This window comes from Opisthorchis viverrini, assembly GCF_000715545.1.
Source record: "Opisthorchis viverrini unplaced genomic scaffold opera_v5_129, whole genome shotgun sequence".
NCBI lineage: Eukaryota > Metazoa > Platyhelminthes > Trematoda > Opisthorchiida > Opisthorchiidae > Opisthorchis > Opisthorchis viverrini.
In genome coordinates, this window is record NW_008751783.1 from 1,367,253 (window position 1) to 1,392,783 (window position 25,531).

At 44.7% G+C, this 25,531-nt stretch overlaps 2 protein-coding genes across 2 annotated transcripts in view; one reads left to right on the plus strand and one right to left on the minus strand.

Annotated features, from left to right (window-relative positions):
* The window catches only part of T265_13982 (hypothetical protein), a gene marked incomplete at both ends in the record, with an annotated part of 60,930 nt that extends 54,981 nt beyond the window's left edge, over positions 1-5,949 (plus strand). The window contains 3 exons of the mRNA XM_009171481.1: positions 1,137-1,357; positions 4,301-4,470; positions 5,100-5,949. Of these exons, the coding sequence (XP_009169745.1) occupies positions 1,137-1,357; positions 4,301-4,470; positions 5,100-5,949 (1,241 nt within the window). The remainder of the gene's footprint in view (positions 1-1,136; positions 1,358-4,300; positions 4,471-5,099) is intronic.
* A 14,279-nt stretch (positions 5,950-20,228) lies between these two features.
* On the minus strand, positions 20,229-20,945 carry T265_13983 (hypothetical protein; the record flags this gene model as incomplete). The annotated part of the gene is made up of 4 exons (XM_009171482.1): positions 20,229-20,454; positions 20,495-20,567; positions 20,605-20,828; positions 20,875-20,945. Coding segments are annotated over 4 exons (594 nt in total), but the record flags the coding sequence as incomplete, so codon positions are not given.
* Between the last annotated feature and the right edge of the window lie 4,586 nt (positions 20,946-25,531).

Here is a 25,531-nt window from a genome sequence, read left to right on the forward strand (position 1 = left end):
GCATTGTTTCCGCCCCCCCCCCCCCCCCCCGATTATCAGTCACATGGGTTGTCAAGAGAATAATAGTAATGTTTTGCACAGAATGCAGCTTAAAACCGAAACTTGAAGGCTACCGTCGGTCTCTTTTTCCATAACAAATATTCCGCCAGTACCCATATTTCAACTGGTTCTATGGAGCAGGTACATTAATGCTGTAGTTAAATTTCGCATGCAGTAGCTTGTAGCCGTAGGTGTCTCATTTTGTATGTTCTCCTACAGGTTTTGTAGACCTGAGTAACACCTAAATGACACAGTTTAGGTGTAATATGCTTGATCCGCCCCTTGGTGCATGCAATGACTGCAGCGGACGTTCCATAGTGAGCGTTGCAATCAAAAACCTCTCTACAAGCAGCTCCCTCACGAAAAACTCCTTCAAAACGACCATCTTTTTATTTAGTCCACAATATGTCTCCAACTTTATAATTCCTCGAAATGGCCAATTTGTCTAAATTTCGCTGTCTTAGCCAATCTTTCACCGAACTTTGTTAACAGCGTTCTATGTTATGGTAGAATGCGTCTAAATTCCTCTGCAGTGGCCGTGCTTAAAGATTTCCGCTACAGATGGAAGTTTAATGAACGATAGAATAGAATCAGAATGAAACGCAATTTTCGGTACCTTTTCTTCGGCCAGTAGACGGAGAACCGATATTCCCTGAAATATCCCCAATCGAATCTCTTTTTGCCTTACCCGTCCGTTAGTACCGTAAATTGGACAACTGTATGACGTCAACTGATCTACCCACCGAACCGGGTCTGGCTGAATGGTTGGATGAACTTGTCTGTTAGCTTGCATCGATGAACAACGTTAACTGGAATAGATACCATCTATTTGAATGTGGCGTTAGGGAGTGGGAAAAAAACCCACAACCTGGCGGAATTTACCGAATCAGTGACTAAACTCTTTCCTTTAATGGTGCAAATGCAGAACTTCTGTAGCGAAAAGTCTTGCGTATTCATCTTTCACTCTGCAGGAACAAAAATCGCTTCCTAATTCGTATTTTTTATTTTAGAATATGCTATTTGTGAAAACCGACAGATGACTTGTCAGCCGATGGTATCTCGCACAACCTCATCATCACCTTGTGCGATGACAACAGAATCCTCTAAACTGTTGGCAGAAGGTGACACGGTAAACACTCCGGTTGATGACCCGGTATATAATGGTTCTTCCGAGGATCCAACCATTTCCAACAATTATGCGGATGCCCTTAGGTCAGAAGCCGGAAACCAAGAACGTTTGCTCGCAAAGCCGGGCTTCATGCGCATACCGTCAGATTTGGTGAGCTGCCATACGGAACAAAATCAGCGAGTTCATGATGTAAGTATGTTTGCATTTCAGGAAAAAACTCCACAGTGGAAGTACCTCGCTACACAAAATTCACTGTGGAAATTTCCTTCCAAGATAAGAAACTCACAAAAGGGACCAGAAGACATTCCAGACGTTTAGATGTAAATTCATTTTCTGATGTGCTCATCTAGGCAACAACGCATAGTAGTCTGTAATCATTTTATGCAGACAAAAATGGTGGTGAACCCATCGAATTTAGATTGCTGTCATTCTTCTAATCAAGCTTTGATTGTGACTCTAACAGTTCTGTGTCATGTAACATGTTATTTATGAACTGAAAGGATGTCGTAACCAAACCCATTCAACTGCGCACTGACGATGTCTCCTCGACTGGAGACGAAACGTTTGCTAGCCAGTTGGCAATCTCGGCAGACAAATCAAGTGCCATCTGACCAACCACCAGCAAAATCAATTTCAGATCACAATTCGTATGGAAGGGATAGATTTCTGATGAAATTCTGTATGACTTACGTACTGTTCTGGACTGAGCTTGCTAAATTATGTTCTTCAGGGTTCTTATCATCGTCAAACCTCTCATCTTTCGAGGTTTTTCTAGTGTTGTTATCCCGTCTGGAATGAGAGGGTTGTATGCAACAGTATGCAACCGGTGGACCGACTATCCGAGATGCCGTCACACAGGAAGCTAGGCAATACTTCAGCTGAAATACTTCGGGTGGCTAAAGGAGTATGGTGTCATGTTTTGTGTGAAATGCGAGTGAGATCATCTATTTTTCTTGATCGTTCTACTTTCGTTGAACTTAGCGCACTCAATTTTTCAGTGAATTTTTGTCGAACTGAAGATTAGTTTTGATTTAAGGCCTTTTGTCAAGTCCTGAAGAGTACGTAATCTTGTGAAGTTTGAAAAAGAACACATTTTTTTAAAACATGCGATGTCGTTTGCTTCTCACCACGAAATTAGAAAGCTTTTTGTAAGCTTATCGAACCACATATCGCTTTATCATTAACCTCTACCTTACCTCTACGATTCCTGTCTTATCCTCATCAGTGTGATTAAAAAACTGGCTTCGGAAGTTTGTACAAGACTAATCCAACTCTTAAATCCCCACCGGTATTTGAAATGATGCAATCCTTCATTTCAAGGACGCATGTTTTGGCCGATAGGCTCTGAAGAAGTAGCACTGCGGTAAATAGTTAAACAGGCTTTTCAGAACGAACAGCAAATCCCGTCAGAGCTTCAGCTTGAAAGTTCCCGTTCGTTTAGGTCATTTATCTCAGTAGGTTTCATTTAGTTCCGTGGCCACAACGATGTTTGGTCAAACAGTGGTTGACCAGATATCATTTACAGTTTTTGCTAGCGTCATTGAAGTAGTTACTAAATTACCACTACTGGGTATGTGACCGTCGACGGTTAATCGGTAGACAACAAGCTATTCTCCTATCCCATCACGATCAGCTACCCGTATATCACCACACGGGTGACTATCTTTCTCCCTGACTGAAACGGCTAAAGGAGGGTAAATGACGCAGCATTGAACAGCTGTTTTTGTCCTTGTCCCACACGGTATGACTGTAAGCATTGATTGGTAAACTGCATACCTTAACTGATTCAGGTATGCTAGTATTTTCCATTAATTGGTCGTGTCCTCGTACACTGTAAGCTTTGCAAACTTGACGTGGCAAGAACATATCCACTGGTTTCAAACCACAAATTCGCTGAATCATTGCCTTCCCACTCAGGCAATACATTTCTTCAGGTATATGCCAGTCGTTGAACCGCAAATAAACCTTCACCTTCAGACTTTTCACGCACTTTTACTAATTCGAAGATTTACATTGTATATTCATATTGACCAGCTTGTTTTGATGTGTGTTCGTGCGGTTTGCAGGAAAACCCCGAACGACAGTGTGCCTCATAGACATGTTGTTTCTGTCATCAAATTTAGGCTAAACAAGACTGAGTAAGCTCAGTTTCATCTGTGGTACAGAAAGAATTACCCCGCAGTTGTTCATGTCCCGAACAACCAGTGTAGGCGGGAAATTGAGAAAAAATATTACTCTGTTGTCGCAAGACTTAGTAGTGACTGATGGAGGTTCAAACTTTTATGTCTAACTACGGTTAGTCTTCTATCCAAAATTTCTGGACGACATATATGTTTCGTCTGCATAAACTGATCAAATTATAGTTATTCTGCTCCACATGGATTTATAAATTCTCTGCAATTGTGCCTTTGAGCTTGTCCAACTTGACACTTGTAATACTGTTTCAATCAGAATGTCCAAATGTGAGCCGTCAGAAATCTCGTTTACAACAAGTAATTTGTAGGACCACCCGAAAGTACATTTGTCAATAGTGAACAGAGCCCTTCCAGATGTACGACATTCAGAACATGAATTACACCTGTCTGGATCGTGTCTACATCCAGAAACCGGTCTGTTCGCGTGAAAAAGTTCAATCTACGTAGATGTACGCGGCCATAAAAAATCCTCTCTCCTGGAGACGCTAAAACTACCTTTCAAAGCCATGTATGGGGCAGGTGGATTATAGGCGAAAGGTCGTATTAGTATTACACGAAGAATTAATATCGGATCATTAAAAGTAGTCCACAGTTTTGTGTGCAAATGAATACGTTCGCTGGCAGATTTCTGAATGCCAGTGCATTTCATCCTAAACCTATTCATTCCTGTGATGAGATGTACTGTTTCGCCAAAAAATTTTAGATGCACACGCACACATGAGCAAAAACCAGTATTCAAGGAGAATCAGCTAGGCTCAAACAAACAGATTTCACAATCCCGTATTACCTGAATGTATGTGCGAAAATGTAATTTGCTGAAATCTGCATATCAAACATCAAGTGGTTAAATCTAGTGTCATGAATGAGTACAAAGTGGCGCCCAGCGACCCAAGCTCAAACTGATGAAATTTGCGAAGCAGTAAGTCCTCGCTTTTAGACTTTTGTGTGCAAGATGGCCCAAGTGGTTAGACCGAAGGTCTGTGGTACGAACCCGACCTCTGCCTCTCGACTTCCCCTGTCTAGGCTTGGGCAACCTAGCAGTATCCCAGCCCTCATGCAACCTTCGGGTGGCATGGCAGCTATGCACCGAAAGGGTGTTACGGCTGAGTGAGTGACCATTTAGACTTCTGTCGGTGGTCTACTCGATCTTGTAACCAATACCATGAATGACTACTGAGATCTTTCAGGTAGCAACAAGAGCCTGATTCCGACAACAACCGTGATTGAGGACGTATTGATTCCATGTACAGTGTGTGTAAGATTTCATTGCTAATGTCCAACTTCAAAATCATTCATGGGCAGAGAGTCGATTTTGACACGTTCAGTACGCAGCCACGGTTTAACTCAGTTCCGACCACTGTGCGGGTTATCTCACTGTTGCTATCTCATTGCTTCCATGAACAAGATACTGTCCTGGTTGCTATAGTGAATGTACCAAAGCCAGTCGCGCTCTGACAAAAAAGTTGTCCTGTTCTGGCGAGACCACCATAAGAAACCGAATAAACATGGTCTCATCCGCCTGCCAGCCGATCTCGGAAGCTTAACGGTAAGAATGTTTCTAAAGGAAATTAGTAGCCCTTGAGAGGTAGAGTTTTCTGTGAACTGTTTCCTCAGAGATGACTGATAGCTGCGCTAAAAGAACCTGAACCTGAGGTAACTTGATCCATTAATAATTTATCACCTAATGGCGATCGTTTTAAATAACTTGCTCCGTCATTAGGCTTACATCGTATTAGGTGGCATGTGATGTTTACAATCGTTTTTTTCCTTGCCCACTTTCAGCCAAGTCACCGCTTCCACCCAACAGCTGTTCAGCTTTCTCCAACACAAGGCATTACAACCAGTCATCCCCTCAACGTCAGTATTGACGGGCAAATGGAACATGATAGATGCCTCGTTCATGTGGATACATCTACAGGCGTTGGATATCTAGCACTTCCAATGAGTAGCTCACAGAGTCAAGCTGACGCAACGTCGTCTTTCATCAGGGATAAATATTTCGTTCGGAACCCTTCAAAGTTGATATCATCCTCACATCAACCGCATCATCTCGATCTTCATGTGCTAGAATCGGATGTTGATTCTGGACGAGGTGGGAGCGTTGTTAATATTGGCCCACCTTGCAGTAACGCGGATAAAGTTGTTTCCAATAGTGTGGCTGATAGTCATCTGTCCAACCTGACGACTCCTAATAATTCCGTTCAGTCGTTATCACCACAATGTATGCAACAGTCCATGGTTGATGTTCCAATAAATTATCTTCCCGGTCAGTTGAGTCTCATCACCGTGGACGGCCAACTATGTGTCCTAGCTCCGTCAAATGTTGTCTCACAGACGAATGCGATTTTAGTGACAACGGCTGATATTGTCAACGATTCACAAGACCTTAGTCAACTGGATCTCATCCAAGCGAATACACCGGTCAAGACGGTTAATACGGCATTGGAACCCTCTTGTACCTACAGCCAACAGGTAACTTGTGAATCACAACCCCGTTCCACCTCGGCCAACAGCCTTTCCACTGTGGTAGAGCACAAGTCCACCACGCTGGGTAGTCCTTGGCGACTGATTGATCTTCCACCCTGAGCAATTTTATGCATCCGTTACGCATTGTGTGTAACTTTGTGTGTAACACTGTATGTAACTTCCAGACAGTATTCCGCGGATTTTTTGTACAGTGTGGATTTTCGAAGCATTTACCGAAAGGATTGGTCAGTGATTTTGAGAAACGTAACTTGTATATCTGCCTTAGAATCCAAGTGTTCAAATTTCTAAGAAGCACATGAAACACCTCGCTTTCTTGACCGTCTTGGTAGGTTTTGGAGCAGGTGTGGAAATTCAAGCAGCTTCGCACCAAATAGCTATAAATGAAGAATTCAATCAACCTTCGAAATCATTTATGCCGTTTCTCAGCTGAATGTGCAGTAGTACTAAGACTATCTGGTCATGTAGCCGAGTGGGTATTCAACACAGCGATTAATTATAGGAAGAAGGGACTAAATTCAGCTAAATATGATCATTCTTACCAAATTACGTGCAGGAAATATGTTGTATCTTGCGGTGGCCATCTGTTGGTTACGCCTGCACTGATCCTGCCAGACTACGCGATAGGGAGAAGACAGAGGACTGGGGACACGGCTGTATTGCCAGGACAAACATACAGAGCGTCTGCGTAAATACATAAGATGCCTAAAAGGCCAAATATGGTCGTTCACTTGTTCGTTCTGTACAGCCAATGGTGGTGTTCCGGTCGTGAACACTCTCAGGCCCACTACGCTGGTCGTATGTTGCTAAGCCAGGTTTGGTGAGAGCCGCCAACTCACCTGCTTTCCGGACGTGTCGAACCGATGGTGACCTCGGGGATGCGTCAATCTCTACACATGTGCTTTTTCTTCTGTCTGAGCCCGCCCTGACAAAATGGATAGAGAGGTACAAACTAGGTCAGGCAGACGGTATCCAATCGGCCACCATTTCGCTCCATCTCCGTTGTCCTGGCTTGTACCATAATACACCCTGACGAAGTACTCTGAATGATTTGACAATAACCTCAGAGTGTCTAGACAGATGATCCTGCTTAAAATTAGAACGCCTTAGATCGTTGCACACCCAGGGCATCCTAACATTTGTATCTAGTCGTATCAAACCTTATTTCCAGGCAGCCTAGGACTTTTATCGAGTCATCTTACGAATGGATTTGAGCCAGCGGATAAAAAGTCACCGACGGTTCCTTAACAACGCAAATGTTTGCATCTGTTCCACTGAAGGACCTAGTAAAGAAATCAACTCCATACTACCGGGGGTAAATTGCTGAAATTTGAACTTTGGACCACAGAGTGCTATTATGTGCTCTTTCTCAGAATTTGACCTTCACAGAGTGATAAACGACTCAAGACTAATGGTTTCACCTAATGACTTGTCCATCAACATTCCTTGGGTGTAATTTGCAATAAGGCCTAGTTCCAACGGTCCCATTCACTGAAGCGAAAATTCAGTAACCTTGTGCCAAGTAACGCACTCAGAAGAGAAGCCATCCGCTAGTTCTTCTCTGAAATGCCGTCTATATGTGAAACTACCAACACTAGGTCGCCAGGTATGAATCAGTGACATTGTGGGTTAGTGATGCTAAATCCATTGAGCTTAAGTTAACACTGGTTGGTCAGCAATACCCAGATGAAAAGCGAATCTTATCCACGAGGACTCATGGGACCCGTGCTGCTGACGACATCATCAGTTCAGTCTGGTTGTTTAGCTACGAGCAGTATATCAGAATACATCGTTTCCAGCCTCCAATTTAATTTACTGGAGGATAAGTACAACAATGGAATGAGACCCACACTTTGAAGCCGATGACCTAATCAGTGAGAGAGCTGCGCGGCGACAGCGATGACTTTGACGTAGGTTCGCTAATAACTGCCAGACCTAACTCTATCTCTCACTGTCATTAACCACTGGTTGTTCTCGCCTGAGGTCGCCGTCCGGAGAGATAGTAGTTGTCGACGAGACTAGAAAGATTGGTAGGGTCTTTCCTGCTCAGTGATGGACTGACCACCCGAGATATGGCTAGACTAATAGGGCTGTTCGAGGTAAAGAGCCTTCCAGCACACGAAGTGCACGGCCTAACCAGTGTAGAGTCTGGGGCGTGACCAGACTGACGGGAAATTACCTTCCGTGAAATCGTCTGGTGTACTGCAAATCAGGTGTACTCTCCAGAGCCACACACTGCTTCGGAAGAAACAAGAGTCAAGCTTATAGCCTCAACAATCAAAATGACGTCGGGACAGCGCCACAGTTTAGTTGCACTGTTCCGGTCTTCTTGATTCGATAAGTAATTTTATCCTTCACCGGTTCACCGGGATTGATGCAGTTGCCAAGACTGACGAACTTATCTACCACACCGAATGTTCGATCTGCAAGCATGAGAAGTCGGTTTGATTCCAGCCAACCTTGCAGTAGCACTTTAAAATTTCCAGGAGTAAAGTGCATGCCGAATTATACAAGAGAATTATTCAAGTTATTCAAAATGGTTTGCCATTCTGAGAATGGCACTGGGATATGTGTGTCTTGGGACTATCCCAATGCCTTAGAACCAGGTAAAGATGATTCGAGCAACGCGTTGACCACGGAGTTGAAAAGGATAAGCAACAGAGGACCTTCTTGCATGTCACCAATGGATGACTATGCTGAACACTCACAGGTACGGGGGAGGAAGCGCATAGACAATTTAGAACAGAGAAGAATTCGGAAGGTACCGACATCGTCAGACATTCACTGTTTATGCAGTCCGCATAGTTTAAAACAGCTTTCGGGCTTGGAAAACAACTGTTTTTAGTTGTTGAAGGGAGTAAGGCATCCTCAACACTTATCGTAAAGTAAAGAAATGATCACTGAAAACCTCCGCTAGGGGAATACCCAGCTTGATTTACGCGAATCTGATTCTAGCGGTGACGGATCGGTCTGGGGAGGATAAAACCGGAGAACACCCTGGAAACTATAGCCATCAAGCTGGTACTCGGGTGGTTTCGTACGGTGTTCATGCACCATTTTTTATGATAATCATCGTCTAGAGGCTCCATTCTATCAACAGTCTGTCTTTATTCCAGATATTTTGTAGTAGAGTCGCGGATCGCCACCCCCTCGAAGAGTCGAAAGTGTAAACCGTCTGGACCAGGGGCTTTGTTGCATTAAACCAATGCAAGCTACATCTCCGTTCTCGATGGGAGAATGTTGTTGACTCCTCACTCGGGTTTGTACGGTTCTTCCAGAGAATGAGTTGATAGAGACCAGCTGATCTGTTCATCAAACTATTCAGCCCATCGTTCAGGACGACGCTTCTGTGAATGAGCCGATCTTTTTCGAAGCAATTTTCCCAAACATCCACCCTCCTCAAACTGATTTATCGGATTAGCCGGGATACCGTGCGACTGTTCCTTACTGCAAAAGATTTAACCATTTCTCGCAAATCAGGTGTCCAGCAGCGCTCTCCGCCACTCTTTAGAGTTTTCCTTATTCGGAATATGCGCGCGCCAACACTGTCGGTTGTTGCTAGTACATTTTTTCTGGCATCACTGAGAGCTGCTGATCGTGACAGGATTCTATTTTCATAGGGGTTCAAAGGTAACATCCGGCAGACTATGTGAAAAACGACGCAAATGGCTTTTTCCTCCTTTTTCCAACTGTCATCAAAACCACCTTTGTTTACACTGAATCCATACATTTCTCGAAGCACTTTAGCAAACTCAGCTCGATGGTGGGAGGCTACAAAGACACATTACGGGTGGTGAACTGAATGGCCTTGCATAAATCGACATGTTCTCAAGGGAGGGCGACATTGGTGCATTTCCATATTCATTGAAGTGCTGGTTGCTTGAGGAAAATGCCTTACTGTTCACACACTGCGGTTGCAACTAACAGCACAACTTACTACGGAAACATCGCGTCGTATCATTCTTATCATTACGGTGACTAGTTGTTCTCCATCGGGTTGCCCCTGTTGGCCTCCCGGACATGACCCAACAACGGGGAACTGAATCTCAGCCAGTGCAGCCTGCAGGATCATTGCAGCACTAAAGCGGAACCAAGAAGGAGACTTGGGTCGGGATTGATGGGAAGTAATGTAGTTTCGTAGCACAAGTAACGAAACCCCATGAATGGTACCAAATGAACTATAACAAACTAACTTCAGAATCACATAAATTTGCACCCCTCAAAGATGGCTCTTCCAAATTGCTGTTATTCCACTCCCACTAATGACTCTTTACATGATTCTAATCATCAGGTCCCATCAGGCTCTCCTTGGTTATCCTCACTCTCAAGTGCACACCATCTGGTAATGAAACTCACCCTGTCCTCCGGAAGAACACTTTTCAGAGCAAGAACCATTGCAGCTTCCGGCTTCGGACACAGACATTCCCAAGCGGTGGCAACGTGACAGTTGGTGGCTTGATGATATCACCTAGATTATTGATGTATTGAATGGCGAGTAGAAACGTGCTGGCATTTATTTCATTTTGGCGAGTTGGACCGATGCAAACTATTCAAACTAGTGTTGACACCGTTCGGAAATTGTCAAATAACAAAGTAAACAATCCTCGATGTATTGGTTGGTGTTTCGGAACTGTTCACGGTCCAGGAGACCAATTTTCTTGTGAAGAGAATTACCTGCCGGAGAAAACGATTTTGGTCGGTCCCGTGGGCTTTTGTCTAGAGGGCAATCACTGAAGCTCAGATGCGTTTATCGCCTGTTGATTTGTTGACTAACACCTAGTATTGGTGAACAAATCAACAAGCAGGACTCTCCTTAGAACTATATCTGGATAATAGATAGTGGACATCGGGTTAGATAGAAGTTCTTTAATTACCTCGGCGCCTTTTCTTCATCACGACGCTTTCTCTATGACGCTTTTCAGGTTGTCGAATAAGGTATACAACGAAGGCCTTGAATCATGAATTTTGGGCATCAACGTTCTGTCACACTCATATCCGAAATGACAAAACTTTGGTTCCGATGACGAAATTCCAAGCTGTCTAGATGAACACTGGAAGTTGAGTGAATCACCCGACACCGCCTCACAGACCGATACAAGGTTTAGAAGAGTGGCATTTGAAAATGTTGAGAAAAAACTTCATGTACACACACTATGAGAAAAACGATGGGCCTGGAGATGTGCACGAACGAACAACTTTCGCTTGCCGTGTGTACTTAGAGTTAGGCATCTACACCAAAACCCTTAGATACCGGAAAGACGTAATCGAATTCAAACAAAGGCTCGCTAATGCCAAACCCATCAGGCTGGGTTATGGTAGAAGGCAGACGTCCACAATTTGGTAGTATCATGGTTCTTACATCCAGTGAGAGTTAAGTTATTCTGGCCCATAAGCACAGCCGAATTAAGCTACGCTTCACAACAAATTCTTGTGACAAGGATAGTAACTGCTCATGGGGGGTGGAACGATGACCATGATGCCCATCAACACTCCACCAAGCTACTTCAAGTGTTTTTCTGACGACCCCAACCTGAGGAAAGGAGCACCTTTCAGAACAGATCACATTCTGCGTAACTGAAAGATGAGTGATGTCATATCTTTTCTAAGTGCGGGTTAAGCCACTCACGGTTAAACAGTATGGTCGTTTATCGCTAACCGAGAAGTTGCGGATTGGAACCTCCCGGGGAGGTCGTAAGATGAGCGCTGCAGATGACTCCAAATAAGCAGGCAACAACTGTACAGTGTTTCTCGACTTTTTGGCAGAGATTGACTACACTTACGGGCTGAAACCTCAAATGAAATTTCGGGAAGGAAGTAGTAAAACTGCTTACTTGACTATGTTCTACTCTGAATAGCATAGTACATCCAGTCGGTCAGGTTAGTGCTTTCATGTGCCTCCAGTTTCATTTGATTACCTGATACAACGTAGGAAAATAGTTTCCGACCTCCGGCTACAGTACAACGGTTAACATCCTATCCTGTTTTTGTACAACTACTAGCTCAGTCTTCTGGTCTCCTCCGACCTCATGCTTTGTCACTAGCAACGGTTTGGAACTTGTAGACCTTGCATAGCAAACGCGGTATGAACTGCAGGATATTCGTATCCCGAGGCGGCACTAAAAATTGCTTCTACAAAGTAATTTTCAATGTACCCTCATTTGTACGTTGACTTAATGTTATCAGGAGACTCGGCTGAATCTCTGGTTTATAACCAACTTCAACTGAATCAGCTGTCTCATTCTTAAGCCGGAATGATATTTAAGATACCGAAATATTTTTCTTGGCTCAACACTACTCATTGAGTCGCCGAAATGTGAGGTGGCTTTCGTGCAGTACATTCAGTAGAAGAATATAATAAACAAGAGATACTGCAAAGTTACTCTGCAAATGACTGCATAAATCCACTTTTGCGCAACCTGGTGTTAGGGTAGGAATTAGGCTTGATGGAAAACAGAAACGACATTCTGATAATTCCAAAGAAGTACGAAATCGATAGCAGGTTATCGGACGATCTACCGTAGCACTGGGAGTAGTGTGTTTGGTCTAGAAAATGTATTGTACCAACTGAAGTATGTGGTGGTCCGTACGCAGCGCATTCAGATGAATGGGAACATCATAAACAGGAGATTCAGATGCATCCAGTTGAGTCTCCCATTAGAATTAAGAATGAATTTGAAAATGAGGGCAGTTCGCAAAAGTTTGACAACATTCTCCTCGGTGTCACTCCCATTCGCTGTTTGGTACCAGAGCTTTACCATCCGGTGAATACTTCAGACGACTATGTAGTGGCTTACGTGATGTTCATCTAATGCGCCTTATTCAGATTTTAAACCAGCCAGTGGAACGTGAAAACCAATAACGGTGGACGACACCCAAGACCACATTGATATACACAGTCGTGCCATTCATTTTTTCGATTAGATACAAAGAGACACGAGTTCATCCATCAGCCAAACAGTACCAGCCTGAGATTTACCGCGGTTCTGATTCCAACCCGATTGGAGAACTGGGAAATGGAACAGGACTGTTATGGTGTGTAGAAGGGTCACTGCACATGACACAACTGCTGAATTTGTGTCTGCTGTTGCGGATGCACTAGGGAAGGTGCTATTAACACACTGCCGATGTGCAGAAAAGTTGTTCTTGGGTCTATTTGTAATGTACTACTCATAAGGTTGCTGAAAATCCATCGACAGCCCACGACCGGTCGTGGATTTTCAGCAACCTTATGAGTAGTACATTACAAATAGACCCAAGAACAACTTTTCTGCACATCGGCAGTGTGTTAATAGCACCTTCCCTAGTGCATCCGCAACAGCAGACACAAATTCAGCAGTTGTGTCATGTGCAGTGACCCTTCTACACACCATAACAGTCCTGTTCCATTTCCCAGTTCTCCAATCGGGTTGGAATCCTCTTGGGTCATTGAAAGAGAGATGACTTTGAGAATGTCAGTGAAAACTGTCCGGCCCAAAGGGGGCAGTATCTATGAGCTTACCGCGCCCACTTTGTGGTCTCTTCAGCCATGTTCCAGTAGCCTCTGAATCATTTTTCTGACTATACCCACCACTTGCTCACCATCCATTCGAAGCAAAACTATGGTGGTCCTGTGATTATCTGGTTTCCAAACCAATCAAAACAAGCCTTCCGGACTTCAGTGTCCTGTGCCTTTTACCACTTTACACGCTCAAGGGTCCCGAATCAATTTTTTAAGTCCGCAAGGGTAGTTCAAATAGTTGACAAGTCCTAACGCTAATGCGCATGGTGTGGTATCATGAACTATTATGCTGATTCAAGGTTCTGTGTCATGTGGATCCCCAAATAGTGAAGTCACGGATGTACAGTTCTGTCTGTCCATTTATGAAAAGACCACCACTTAGGTAGACCGACCATCAAAAACGCCTTTGTTGGATCATGAAGAGTAGTTCACTGGATAACTCTCTTGCAGATGAAAGGGCGCTTTCGACAAATCCTTTGAGGCGGTCTCTTAAAGAAGAGGGACAACTGCCTAATTATGTCTTTTAAAAGGGATCACTTCTTATGACTCTCGTTAGATCAGTATTTTACTCCATAAGAACATTGAGAGTGATCTCTATTGAGAGATTACGTCGTCCTCCAGGAGGTATTATTTTACGTATTATCTCACGGACCGGAGCAGACTGGTAGTATTTATGAGGGCGGTCTCTCATGAATGGAGCTTATTGGAGAGAACAATGTAATTTGCGAGCATGATAAAGAAAAGTAGCCGTTAGTTGAGTCACCGATGTAGGAGAAACCAGCTGTCTGTGTGCTATCGTCAGTTGTTCACTACTCACTACTGGTGAGTAGCAAAAATTCTTGGGATATGAAACTGTCGTTCTACCACCATAGATCGGTTGTTCACAAACTTTCTTTGTATCGCGAACCCGTCTTGTGATATCCAGTCTCCGTTTACTTCGTCCCCGTTGATTCTTCACTCATTTATTTCGCCAGTTGGTGGCATTCCCCACTTTTCTGGGTCCTTATCTACTTGATACGAATATCGTACCGACGAGAACATGAGATACCCTTGTGAAGCACATTCAGCTGAAGAATATCATAAACGAGAGATGTGGATGTCCCTGATAAAGGCAAATTAGTTTACAAATGGATGTAGTTCGCCAATGGCGTTCAATTTGGATTCAAGAGAGCTTGGAACCGTGCCTACTTGCTGAGCCATTAGAAGAATGGAACCCGATTGTGGGCCGTCCGAGAGTGTTCAGCAACCTTGTGAGTGGGGTCTCATCAAGAATTACCCATAACAACGTTGAGTTCTCATTCCACTTGTCCGCAGGTCGAAAAAAGGACGGTCTTTCCCAGACAAGAATGGCGGGAACCTGGATACTGCGAGCAGGACGGGATGCATCATTTGATGCAGAACGAATTTACATTTTCACTGTTTATATCTGAATATTACACGATATTAGGAAGCATATTCGCGTTACTCACTGTATGTTATGCTCTAGAGGAAGGACAACCTCTGTACACGGAGCACTCCCTCGAAAAGTTCATTGTATTTTGGTTTCTGACGGTCGGCTTAGACTATTTTCGAGAACTATTACATGAGTTGAAAAGACTAGTCAGGGTGCATGAGCTTATAAGTTTTAGTGCAGCGCCTAGCTCCTTCAGCGAACTCATCTGCGTATAACATGACACCATTCCACATTCTAAATTTCTCGAGTTATCTTCGCTTTCTTTTAGTGATATTATTATTTCCAGACATTTCCGATTAGCCTTTTCAGGCTCACAAAAAACATGTGCGTTGTTTCGCTTCACATCCTGGTTATCAAATTGCTGCAATTCGGAAACTCTCTGTAATCCCGCCAACGTCCAACTTTTTTCGAGCATTTACTCTAACCAACGGCTATTTGATCTTCGACAACGGTACATTCTACCAAAAGCCTTAGTACTGTTTCATCGAATGGCGACTGACAAGGAGTCAAGGGTTGTGGCCCATAACTCGTGTAGTGCGGCACCTGATTTTTTAATAAACCAATAAGCAGTATAGCAGGTCAGAACATGTTGCACCCAACCCCCCTTCTGGCTGGGTAAAATCCATTAGCCCAGATCGCTTTGATCGCAAAATGCTGCTGAATATGAGCCATTTGGGAAACCGCTGTCTGTAGACTGCCGAACAGTGGAAGGGAAAGTTTGAACAGGTTTTTAAACCGGTTTTGTCAAGTGGAGTTCACGCACACTTAAACTGTAACGTAGTTTGTCATGTGACGCATGCAGTACTTTTGCCGAGAGCAGCTCTTTCAAACTGTACCGAAATAACGCACGCTGAATCCAGTGGCTGACACCTGGCATGATATCCATTACGGTGTCGAACTTAACTGAACACTAGTAAAAACACCACCGGGGTGTCTGTTAGTGGAGCCTCGTCAAATCCCCGACGTGTACGGTGACTAACCTTACTTTCCAATCAGCTCATAAAGCTGCTATCGAGGCTAGTGGTCAGACGAAGCGCACTTGCTAGAAATCTACCATTTTCAGGGTAAATCTAAAAGTTCGGATGGAGGAAAACAGGGATAATTTTCTTAGTTCAGGAACTGCTGTGTTTAAACAGGACAAAAAACTGAATCGGGGTCATCCAGTTCTATGGTATGCTCGCTGGTAGTAGCAGAAAACTGCCAAGCTAATCACTCTTTTGGTTCAATCCATGTCGTATCGCTTTCCCTGACCAATTGATTATAATGAGGTTTTCACGAGTTATCGCATTGTTGGCCGTCCTGGTGAAAGCCGGAGCGATAAAAAAATATTAAAAATCAACCAATTTATTGAGATGATGGGGCTTTCATGTGAGACGCTCTCTAACGCCAATTTCATGTGGTTTCTTCTTACTCTCCACCACTGTCGAAGATCCGGTTGCCTAAAAATACACGGATGCGACTCAGCCATTCTTCTGTCCTGGTTCCAACTCAAATCAACAAGGGGAAGCACTGAACTCGAGTTTCGCTCTTATCAAACCTCAACAGCAGCGCACATTCCTGACCGTTCTGCATTTGAACCTCGCATATCTGACATCAGCACAGCTAAATTATCACGCGTTCAAATTTGAGCGACGCGAATGATTTGTCCGAAGGACAACGATGCTGGCTTTTGCAACCAACCGATTAATCTGCCTATGTAGACTTCCAAGTCAGACAGCGGCACGAACGCTTTGGACTTCACGGATAAATCTGACTAGTTATAGGTGGTTGCGTAAATCGTAGAATTTTCTAGTGGAGTTGTGTAAATGGGTTCGCATCGGAAATCAGATACCCAGGATTCGGCCTGGAATCTTTAATGCTGATGAGCTCTAGTAAGAACGAAACTCCGGTCTGGTGCTTCCAGCACTCCTTGGCAAATAATTATGCCAAGAAAGGATGTGTCTATCTAGAATGAGGAAAAGCCACCAAAAATGGAGCACCTCGACGGTGATTCCTATGTTCAAGGTGTGCAAAAACACCACGCGAAAACCACCAACACATCAACCTAGTGGCTATAGCTGCTAAGACGTTCTTTGACATTATCCTGCGTAGGTTGATCCGTCATCAGGAGAATCAAACTTGGTTTCGCCCTGGCTGGGATGCCATCGATCTTTGCGTCTCAAAGTGTTGAAACTGCACGACTTCTTCCGACGACAACGAATGGTCGTATTTATCGCTGCCAAATCTATGTTCATTCCGTTGATCGTCAAAATTTGGGGCGGTTTCTGGTCATGAAGGATGTCCATTATGAATTATTGTTGTGGATGAGGGGGAGAAGTGGCTCAGTGGTTAGAGCGCGAATTTACTGATCGGAACGTCCGTGATTCAAACCCGACCTCTACCTCTCGACTTCCTCTGTCTAGGCTTGGACAACCTGGCAGTATCCAAGCCCTCGTGCAACCTTCGGGTGGCAGTGGCATGGCGTTAGGTACCGAAAGGGTTCTGCAGCTGAGTGATTTCGTGGACGTGAACGTGTCTACGACAAATTCTCTCCTGAGTTCACCACATCGTGGTGCCAGGTAAGGATTCCTGCCGCCCTTCCTCTAGAAATTCGTAATCGATATGCTGCTTGAATCTTCTCTATCTACTGCGAATACGCCGGGGATCAAATCACTGCCTGGGTGTTCGCCCACGGACATTGGGCACGTTGACAATATTGCTCTTCTTGGATCAGACCCTTTGAAAGTGCAACCGACGTATTTTAAATAACCTAGGCAATTCAGCTGCGCAGTTTGGGATGCCTTCGCACCTGTAAAGTGCAAAGTGCTGCTGCAAGAATGGATGGGATCAAACCCAAAACTTAGGCTTGAAGGTGAACTGGTCGATGTCACGATAAGTTCGTCTACCTGGGCAGCTGTATAAGTTCCGGCGGTCTGGTGGAAAACGAAATAACTCCCCGAATCGGAACGGCAAGGGAGGCGTTTGATAACCACCGAACTGTGTGGCACAGACGAGACATCGGTTTCACTGTCAAAGGTAGAGTGTGTAATGCCGCGGATAGATCTGTTCTACTTTATGGATCAGACATATAGTCGCTGCGCATGAAAGGCTCCTGCGTTTGACCATAGGTGCATCCGAAGCAATGCGCGAGTCTGGTGGGAACAGCAGATCAGTAGTGCTTAATTACGGCAGCTGGTTTTCTGGGAAGTTTATCCTCCATAGGTTACGCTGGTTGGGTCATGCGCCTCGTACAGCCCTTTTTGCGCAGCCTCGTATCGGACTGTGACGACTCACGGGCTGTCACTCCATGACCTGTCCAACGAAACATGAAACATTATATCGGTCAACTCACTCCCGTTAGTAAATGCAATCTCTCCGAATGGAGACCAAGGGAAAGGCAAGTAAGCCTGACAGGTATGGCTGTGTCACGCAACTGAAGGCAGTCTTGGATCGAAGCAATCGCTTTCACTGCGCAGATCAACATCCCCGTCAAACCGGAAAAGCAGTACCATTTGATGTTAATGAATTGATTGGGCCGTCGCTTCTAACGCCTCTTTCATTCCCCTGTTCGCCTCATCCTTGGTGAACGAAGATGTAACAGATAAAACATTACATTCCGATACACGGTTTGTGAGCTGGAAAGAAATTTGAACTGAACCGTGTCCGACTCGTTTTCCACAGGTATTCTATAACACCCAGTCCCAACACACTAAGTTGGTGCGCTCCCACGCGACGCCGGCGGACGCCAAAAGATTCTTTGGCACATCATTCGCTCTCCGCAGCACCAGCACGAAATAGTTGTCGTCCAACTCTACTCAGCATTCTGCCCAAGCCACACACCTGGACAAACAAGCGAATCTCAAAATCCTATGTATGGACCGATCGGCAACATCATACGGCTTAATATGGTTAGCCTTTGCCTGACATGGTCAATGTACAGAAGAATTCTATTATGGGGCTCATCCTCGGATTTCTCGAAGAAACTGAGCTGCCTGGGCACGTCCACATGAAAAACCGCAATTAAAGGTATTACCAAAGACAAGCCGAAATTCGGTGTGCCATCCGCGTAGGAGACTTACTCCTCATAAAGTAATGGTCTCTCTTTGAAGGGTTATTATGTGTACACAATGGTCAGTACTACTGCTGTTTAGGTGGGCAGCTTATGGATATGAGGCTGCTGTTCAAAATAAGTCTGGGATCCCCAAGCTCGTGTGAAATTTGGTTCCACGCTTAGAGGGAAGTATGTTTCAAGCGCGGCATGTAAGCGTTTGGTTTTTTGTAATACAAAATGGCACACAAATTCTCTGCTGTAACTAAAGGGTTTTGGAAGGCAAATTTCAGCTCAACGTCGCTTTCTATAAGACCAGTTCGTCTCCCAGGTCCCCATTGCAACTGGCGGAACAATGTTAATAAGCAACCTAAAGTGTGGGGCTTCGGAGGAGTTTGCATTGTCAATGTTGGAATGGAATGAAATCGGTTGATCAACGTAAAAGTTAAGGACAATATGCCAATCCAAGACTCCTCCATGACGATACATTCATACATTGGTGAATGCTACGCACTCCATGTCGGTCGCGTAATTTGACAACTACCTTAAAAAACGGCTGAGTACGCATCCTCACGCAGTGGAATCGGAAAAACGAAACACTCGACGGGCGAGACTGTCGCTCATCTAAAAGACACAAATTACCGGGTCCATTAGGCTGAACCAATCGGTGTGATGCATCAAGTGCAAATAAATGGTTCTAATTAGGTTAGGCAAAATGTACTCACAAAAGCAAATAGGATCGTGATTCGGCTACATCAAGCAACTTTGTGTCATCAAAAACATCCGTGACGACTTAACCCTGCCTTGGCCAACCAACCACAGTTCTTAATTGGCTCCGATTGAACCAGGTAATACCGCCTTCTTTTGCTGTAATGTCTATTGCCTAATCTGTTTTTATGCAAGCAGTTAAGCCTCGTATTCCAATTATAACTGTATTTGCCCGTAAATCCTTTATTAGAAACAACTGTTCGTCATACCAGCTGTGGTGTAAAACACTAGAATACTCAACAAAAATGGATTCATCCAAACGACCGCTATTGTGTCTGAAAAGTTTACGGGCAACAGTAGAGATAAGCTATTTCGTTTTTACATTGCTCTATATTCTCAAAGACTAAATTGCTGACTGATTACCAGGTATGCGGACCTTCCAAGGAGTTTAGTTTCTGAGCCTCTAATCCATACATAAAAGCCGTTTTCTGTTTTTTTCGCAATAAATCAAAGTTGTACTTTGAAAGCAGGCCTTTTTGATTTTCCGAAGGCTAAAGGAACCGGTATCGTTTGCTCATGGAGAAAACTTCATGGCGACACTTTTCTCCTCGCTACATCACAAAGTTTGCAGACAAAAGAAGCAAAGATGGTGAAAGATCAGTATTTACAAGATGAAGCCAAAGATGTTGCTTCTAAAGTTTCGGAGCACCAAGTGCCATTGGCATCTTCTCTATGGTCACACGATGTCCACGTATATACATTATTGGAACTCCGGTTATCTTGCGTATTCTTCTTTTCAGGTCTTTGTCACATGTCGCGACAATATAACACCGAGCTTGGCAGCGTTCAACAAGACAATCATCTGCGTATGTCCCGCGATGCTGACAAGTCAATCGCTGAATACGTTCATCACGAAGAATCCTAGAGAAAATAATTTGGTGCCAGTGCATTTACTACCTACTTTAGGGCGACACGATAGCGTTCGGGCATTTTCTCGATTTCACCCATCACACAGTCGGTGACGTACAGGAAGCCTAAAACGGATTAATTCTGTGAAAACAGACAACTCACATTTGGCCAACAAGCAGTCCATTATCGATCGGAACAGGTCAAGACGGTTCTTGATGGAAAAGTTAATGTAGTTTGTATCCAAGAGTATATGGTACGGAGGACCCAATGCTTCGTTGTATGAATCCTTTAACCGCGGGAACACTTCTGGGTTGTGCTTGATAGAAATGCGCTGAACGTTCTTTTTCAAAGGGTTCACAAGCTTCTTGTGTTGGTCTTGTTTTTTTCTAAGTAGCGATTAGCGATGGAGTAGGCTACCAAAACCAGATCTACATTCTAGAGTCCGTCAAAGCGATCATTCGCTTCTGTGCAGCAAATTTTCGAGTTCTTCGAGCTTTTGACATTCCTGAATAAACTGCTAGAACTGTAGTAGATGAAGCTCCTTCTGAAAAAGCAAAAGCGATAAAAAGTAACGGAAAGTATTTCCCAAAAAATAATACAAAATTGAAGGAACTCTAACCGTGAAAGTGACAGGTTGGCGAAGGAAAGCGTCTTCCCTGTCCGACCATTTGGGTCATAAGTGACACAGAGATGTATACCTGGGCGAGAACAGATGTAGTAGACAACCCTCGGTGTCCTCTGATGGACCAACGCCCGAACCTGTAGGATACTAACGTGGTTCACCACTTCAAACCCTGGTTTGAGTCCCTGAGTTGTCACTTTTGGAAACTTACCTTAACTTCGTAAGGGTGGAACATTGCATCGTATTGTAGTGTCCCGTTGTCATGCTCTTTATTTTTACTTTGTGTACATGTCTACAAAGGATCCGTTTGGACACTCTGGATATTCCGCAGCACTAGGTCTGCAATGGTGTTAGAAGTGAGACTGTGGGACCAATGACGAGTAAACCAAACTAATACAGACACACAGGGCAACAGATAGTTTTGGTTGTCTTATGGGTAATGAGGGCTGTAAACTGACGTGCTGTTATTCCGGTATGACTTGGCAACTATGTGTCACTAGTTGAGTATGCTGATGGCTCAGTCCCTCGAGTTTAAACCCGACTTAGGAGGGTTACCTGGTTATACAGCCAGCATCTGAAAAACCTACTGTGAACAAGGACTGATTAGCATAGTCCGATGCGACAGACAAATGCAGAAATGGATGTCAGCCCACCATAAATTACTCTGCGAGATGACCCAGTGGTTAGAGCGCGAATTCGCTGATCAGAATGTGTGATTTGAACCCGACCTCTGTCTCTCGAATTACCCTGTCTAGGATCGCGTAACCTGGCAGTATCTCCGCCCTCTTGGTTCCTCCGATTGGCATGGCAGCTAGACACCGAAAAAGTGTTACAGCTGAACAATTATCTTTTTTATCTTTACGTTCCCCTGCTTGTGTCACTCTGGACTGGGCACCAGAAAGAGTACTTTCCCGTAAACGGTGCTCCAATATGCGCAATACGTGACCAGACTACTGCAGCTTTTGATGCTGGATAAACTCTTCGACTGAAGTCCCTATTGCACAACCGAACAATCATTTTCCAATTGCCTCGCTGCGAATTTGTTGACACTGAGACAACGACTACAGCATGCATGATGTATCAGCGCCACTGCTAGCAAAGTCCGCGTCTCACAAAATATGTCACACCGTAGCTTGACACGCATCCCTTGAGACTTAGGGATATGCCGCTTTGTCGCCAAAGTTATTCAAACTGGCAAACGCGACTCGAGCATTGGTTTCATCTGTCACTACATTTGTGATTTATACGAATTCCAAGGAACGTAAAACGTTCCAGAACCTGGAGTATCACTCCTTGGATTGTGTTCGAAGACTGCCTGTCCAGGAGCATAACCTTAAACATTGTGAGTGCAAGTTCAGTTCAACGCAGTTTCACTAAGGTGAGCCGTGTATGTATGTACGGTCATTTGGGACGGCGCCGTTCATGGCAGCGGGTAATGCAAGATACATGTACAGGAGGGCTTTTTAAACAAAAAACAACAGGTTAATAGTTAAGAGCAAAAGGATAGGTAGAAAATCGTCACCTATTTGCGTGGCATCACCATGTCGGTGAGTCCATGATACCTCAGACAAGCAGACGACACGCACCAGAGCAGCCACGTCAATTTATTTGAATAGTCTTATAGTGAGAAGAAAAATGTGGCATGGAGGGAAGACCTAGGGCTAGCCTAACACAAGTCCGAGGTGCCTACACCTCCAACACCTAGTCAAGCAATCTGGAAAGGAACTAACACTAAAAACGGTTAGCCGCCATATCGGTCGGCGCCTCCAGCCAAACACGAGGGTCACGTGACCTCAATTCTGGTAGGCGAACAGCACCAACAGCGTCCACGATTTTCGTAACATCTTCCTGCAATGTCTAATTCTGTTGACCTCTAGGTTTCCGGCACCCGAAATTGGGCACGGAAGACAGCACTCAAAGACGCAAAATGGGCTATAGATAGTCTGGTTAGAACGAAGGTTATGCCAATTCCTCTATGACTACCGCCGTCACCTTAAGCATCTCTTTGAAAAATGGGCGACTCTTTTCAGTTGGCTAAGACCTTCATCACCAAAATAACTCGACTGGGATCTCAGTTGTCTTTAAACAGAGCAACTGGAAGCTCAGGACCAGCAGCTCGATGATGCTTGAGAAAGAAAACGCATTGGCTTAATTAGCTGTCCAAGGTTCCAACTTCACTGTTCAGGGGTGTGTTACGGGCCCGAAATCCCGTATAGAAACTGCAGGTGGCTAGTTGATTTGTTGTTGAAAGTGTTCAACCCAACGATTCGGACGTTCCTCTTTTTCAGTACGAGAGGACCATTGTTATCAGTGATATTTTCACTAACTGGAGGTCTCTTTTCACTGTTGCGCGTATCACCTGGAATAGGTTGCACACATTCTCAGATTGTCTTGACTTCTCCATCATTTCAGCTTTCTGGACACAAGTTACTCGATCCGCGCAGATGCTATTTTTCACAGTTCGCTGGATGGTATTGTATTATCGACCAGAAGAAATACATATCCGAGCACCGAGCAATTTTGTGACATCGCTCGAGTTCCAGTCCAGCTGTAGCACCCTTTCGGTGCCTAACTGCCGTACCACCCAAAGGTTGCACGAGGGCTGGGATACTGCCAGGTTGCCCAAGCCTAGACAGAGGAATTCGAGAGGCAGAGGTCGGGTTCCAATCACAGACCTTCCGATCAGTAAATCCGCGATCTAACCACTTGGGCCATCCCGCCTTCAAGAACCAGTACTTATATTTAGTCGGTTGTGAGGCTTCAGAATCGGAGCACTTAGCATCTTGCAGGTTTGTCGACAGTACATTCTAGTAAGAGTCAACATAAGAAGACACCTCATCCGGAAAGAACTTCTGTAGACGGTATTAGTAGACTTGTTTCACACCAGGATCCAAGAGCTTCTCAATGGCCAGATGAGGTGTGTGCTTATGCCTCTCCGAGAAAAGTGACGAGAGCCGTAACAAGATCCGAATCCGCGTGTAGATGTTCCGCAACGAATCCACGCCACATATAGCTAACGGATGTGTGATCTATCTGTGTTGGAGGTTAGCTTTCATGCGGGAGCTTCTGTTGTTCCGGAAGTACTGCATAGAAACAGTGTGTAGTCGGCACATAACTGCGGTAAGCATTCGCCGCTGTTCGTGCGTCTCGGTTGTCGTCCAACACGACTATTCAGTTGAGCTCCAGATTCGCTAAGTTTGTCTACTTACATACACATATTTCAAGCAATCACAACGATGTCTGAATGCTTGGCCGGAAGTAATGAAGTGCTCGAAGCATGATGAAAATGTCTTTGAGGGCATTAGAGCTATCGTAACTGTTACAGTCAAGGAACACTGGTTAGTGAACGAACCTGCCGGTTCTCAGGAAGGGGTCTAAGTAGATGCCACTAGCTTCGGAGTCTTGTTAAAAAACTTGAGTGCGGATGGCGGAAGAACGAATGTGTGAAAGAGAAAGAAGAAAGGCTTTAGTAGTAGCCGTTTTTTTCTTCACCTGCCGGGATGTACGCAACGAGCAAGCCGACCCGGCCGATGCCATCATGAAACGGCCGATGAAGCATGAGGCCATTTGTAATCGTGTTATTCATGGTTGATCAGTTGAGTCCAGTCCAGTTCAGTTTAGTGTGTATCATTTACCAATGAAAGGGTGGCTGCAATTTCAGTCACCGGAAAATGGGACAGTGTGGGAGATACGGCTAAGCATTGGAGGCCACGATGTAATCAGTTAGTTCGTGTTGTAAGCTACTCTGACGGGAGGAAGTGGGCAGCTACGTACTGAAGGCAACGGCTTCGACAAACGAGCGCGTGGCCAAGATGTCTTGAAGTGTCACTAACGATTGATGAGTTGAGTCCCCGTACGGAGGCCAGCCGCCCCTAATAACCGAACACCACATCGTTTTGACGGATGTACCACGTGCAGGACACGGGCCAAACGAAGGCATGCCCTGATTGGTCAGAATGCCAGTCAATCCGAGTCAAACACCCTTGACTCGACGCTTCTCGCCCCCTCACGGAGATTCTGGCACGAATCTGTGACTACCCTATAAATACAGTTGTAATAGTTTTCCTTTGTCTGCATAAAGGGCTGTGTAGAGCTACCGTGCCTTCTGATATACCATAGTGGGAGGAGCAGGAGGCCAAGGGGACCGATCAGAGTCGCACGACCGTCTATCAAGACACAATAATTGGCAACCACCCGAACCCACAATGTCAATTTCGGGAGAACAACTCCAATTAATTTTACAGCGACAACAGAAGCAGTTTGAAGAAGCTCAAATGAGGCTTGTTGAATCGCTGATGCGCAGTATGCTGGTGAATGTTGGGGATATCAATATCCTCCACCCCCCCCCTCCAAAAAAACTCTGTATTTTTATGTGCTAGCGAACTTCCGGCATCTTCAAGGTCAAACTATGAATATATATGCATTGTCATTTTTCCCATGATCGCCTGTTGATCGCGTGTTGTTGGA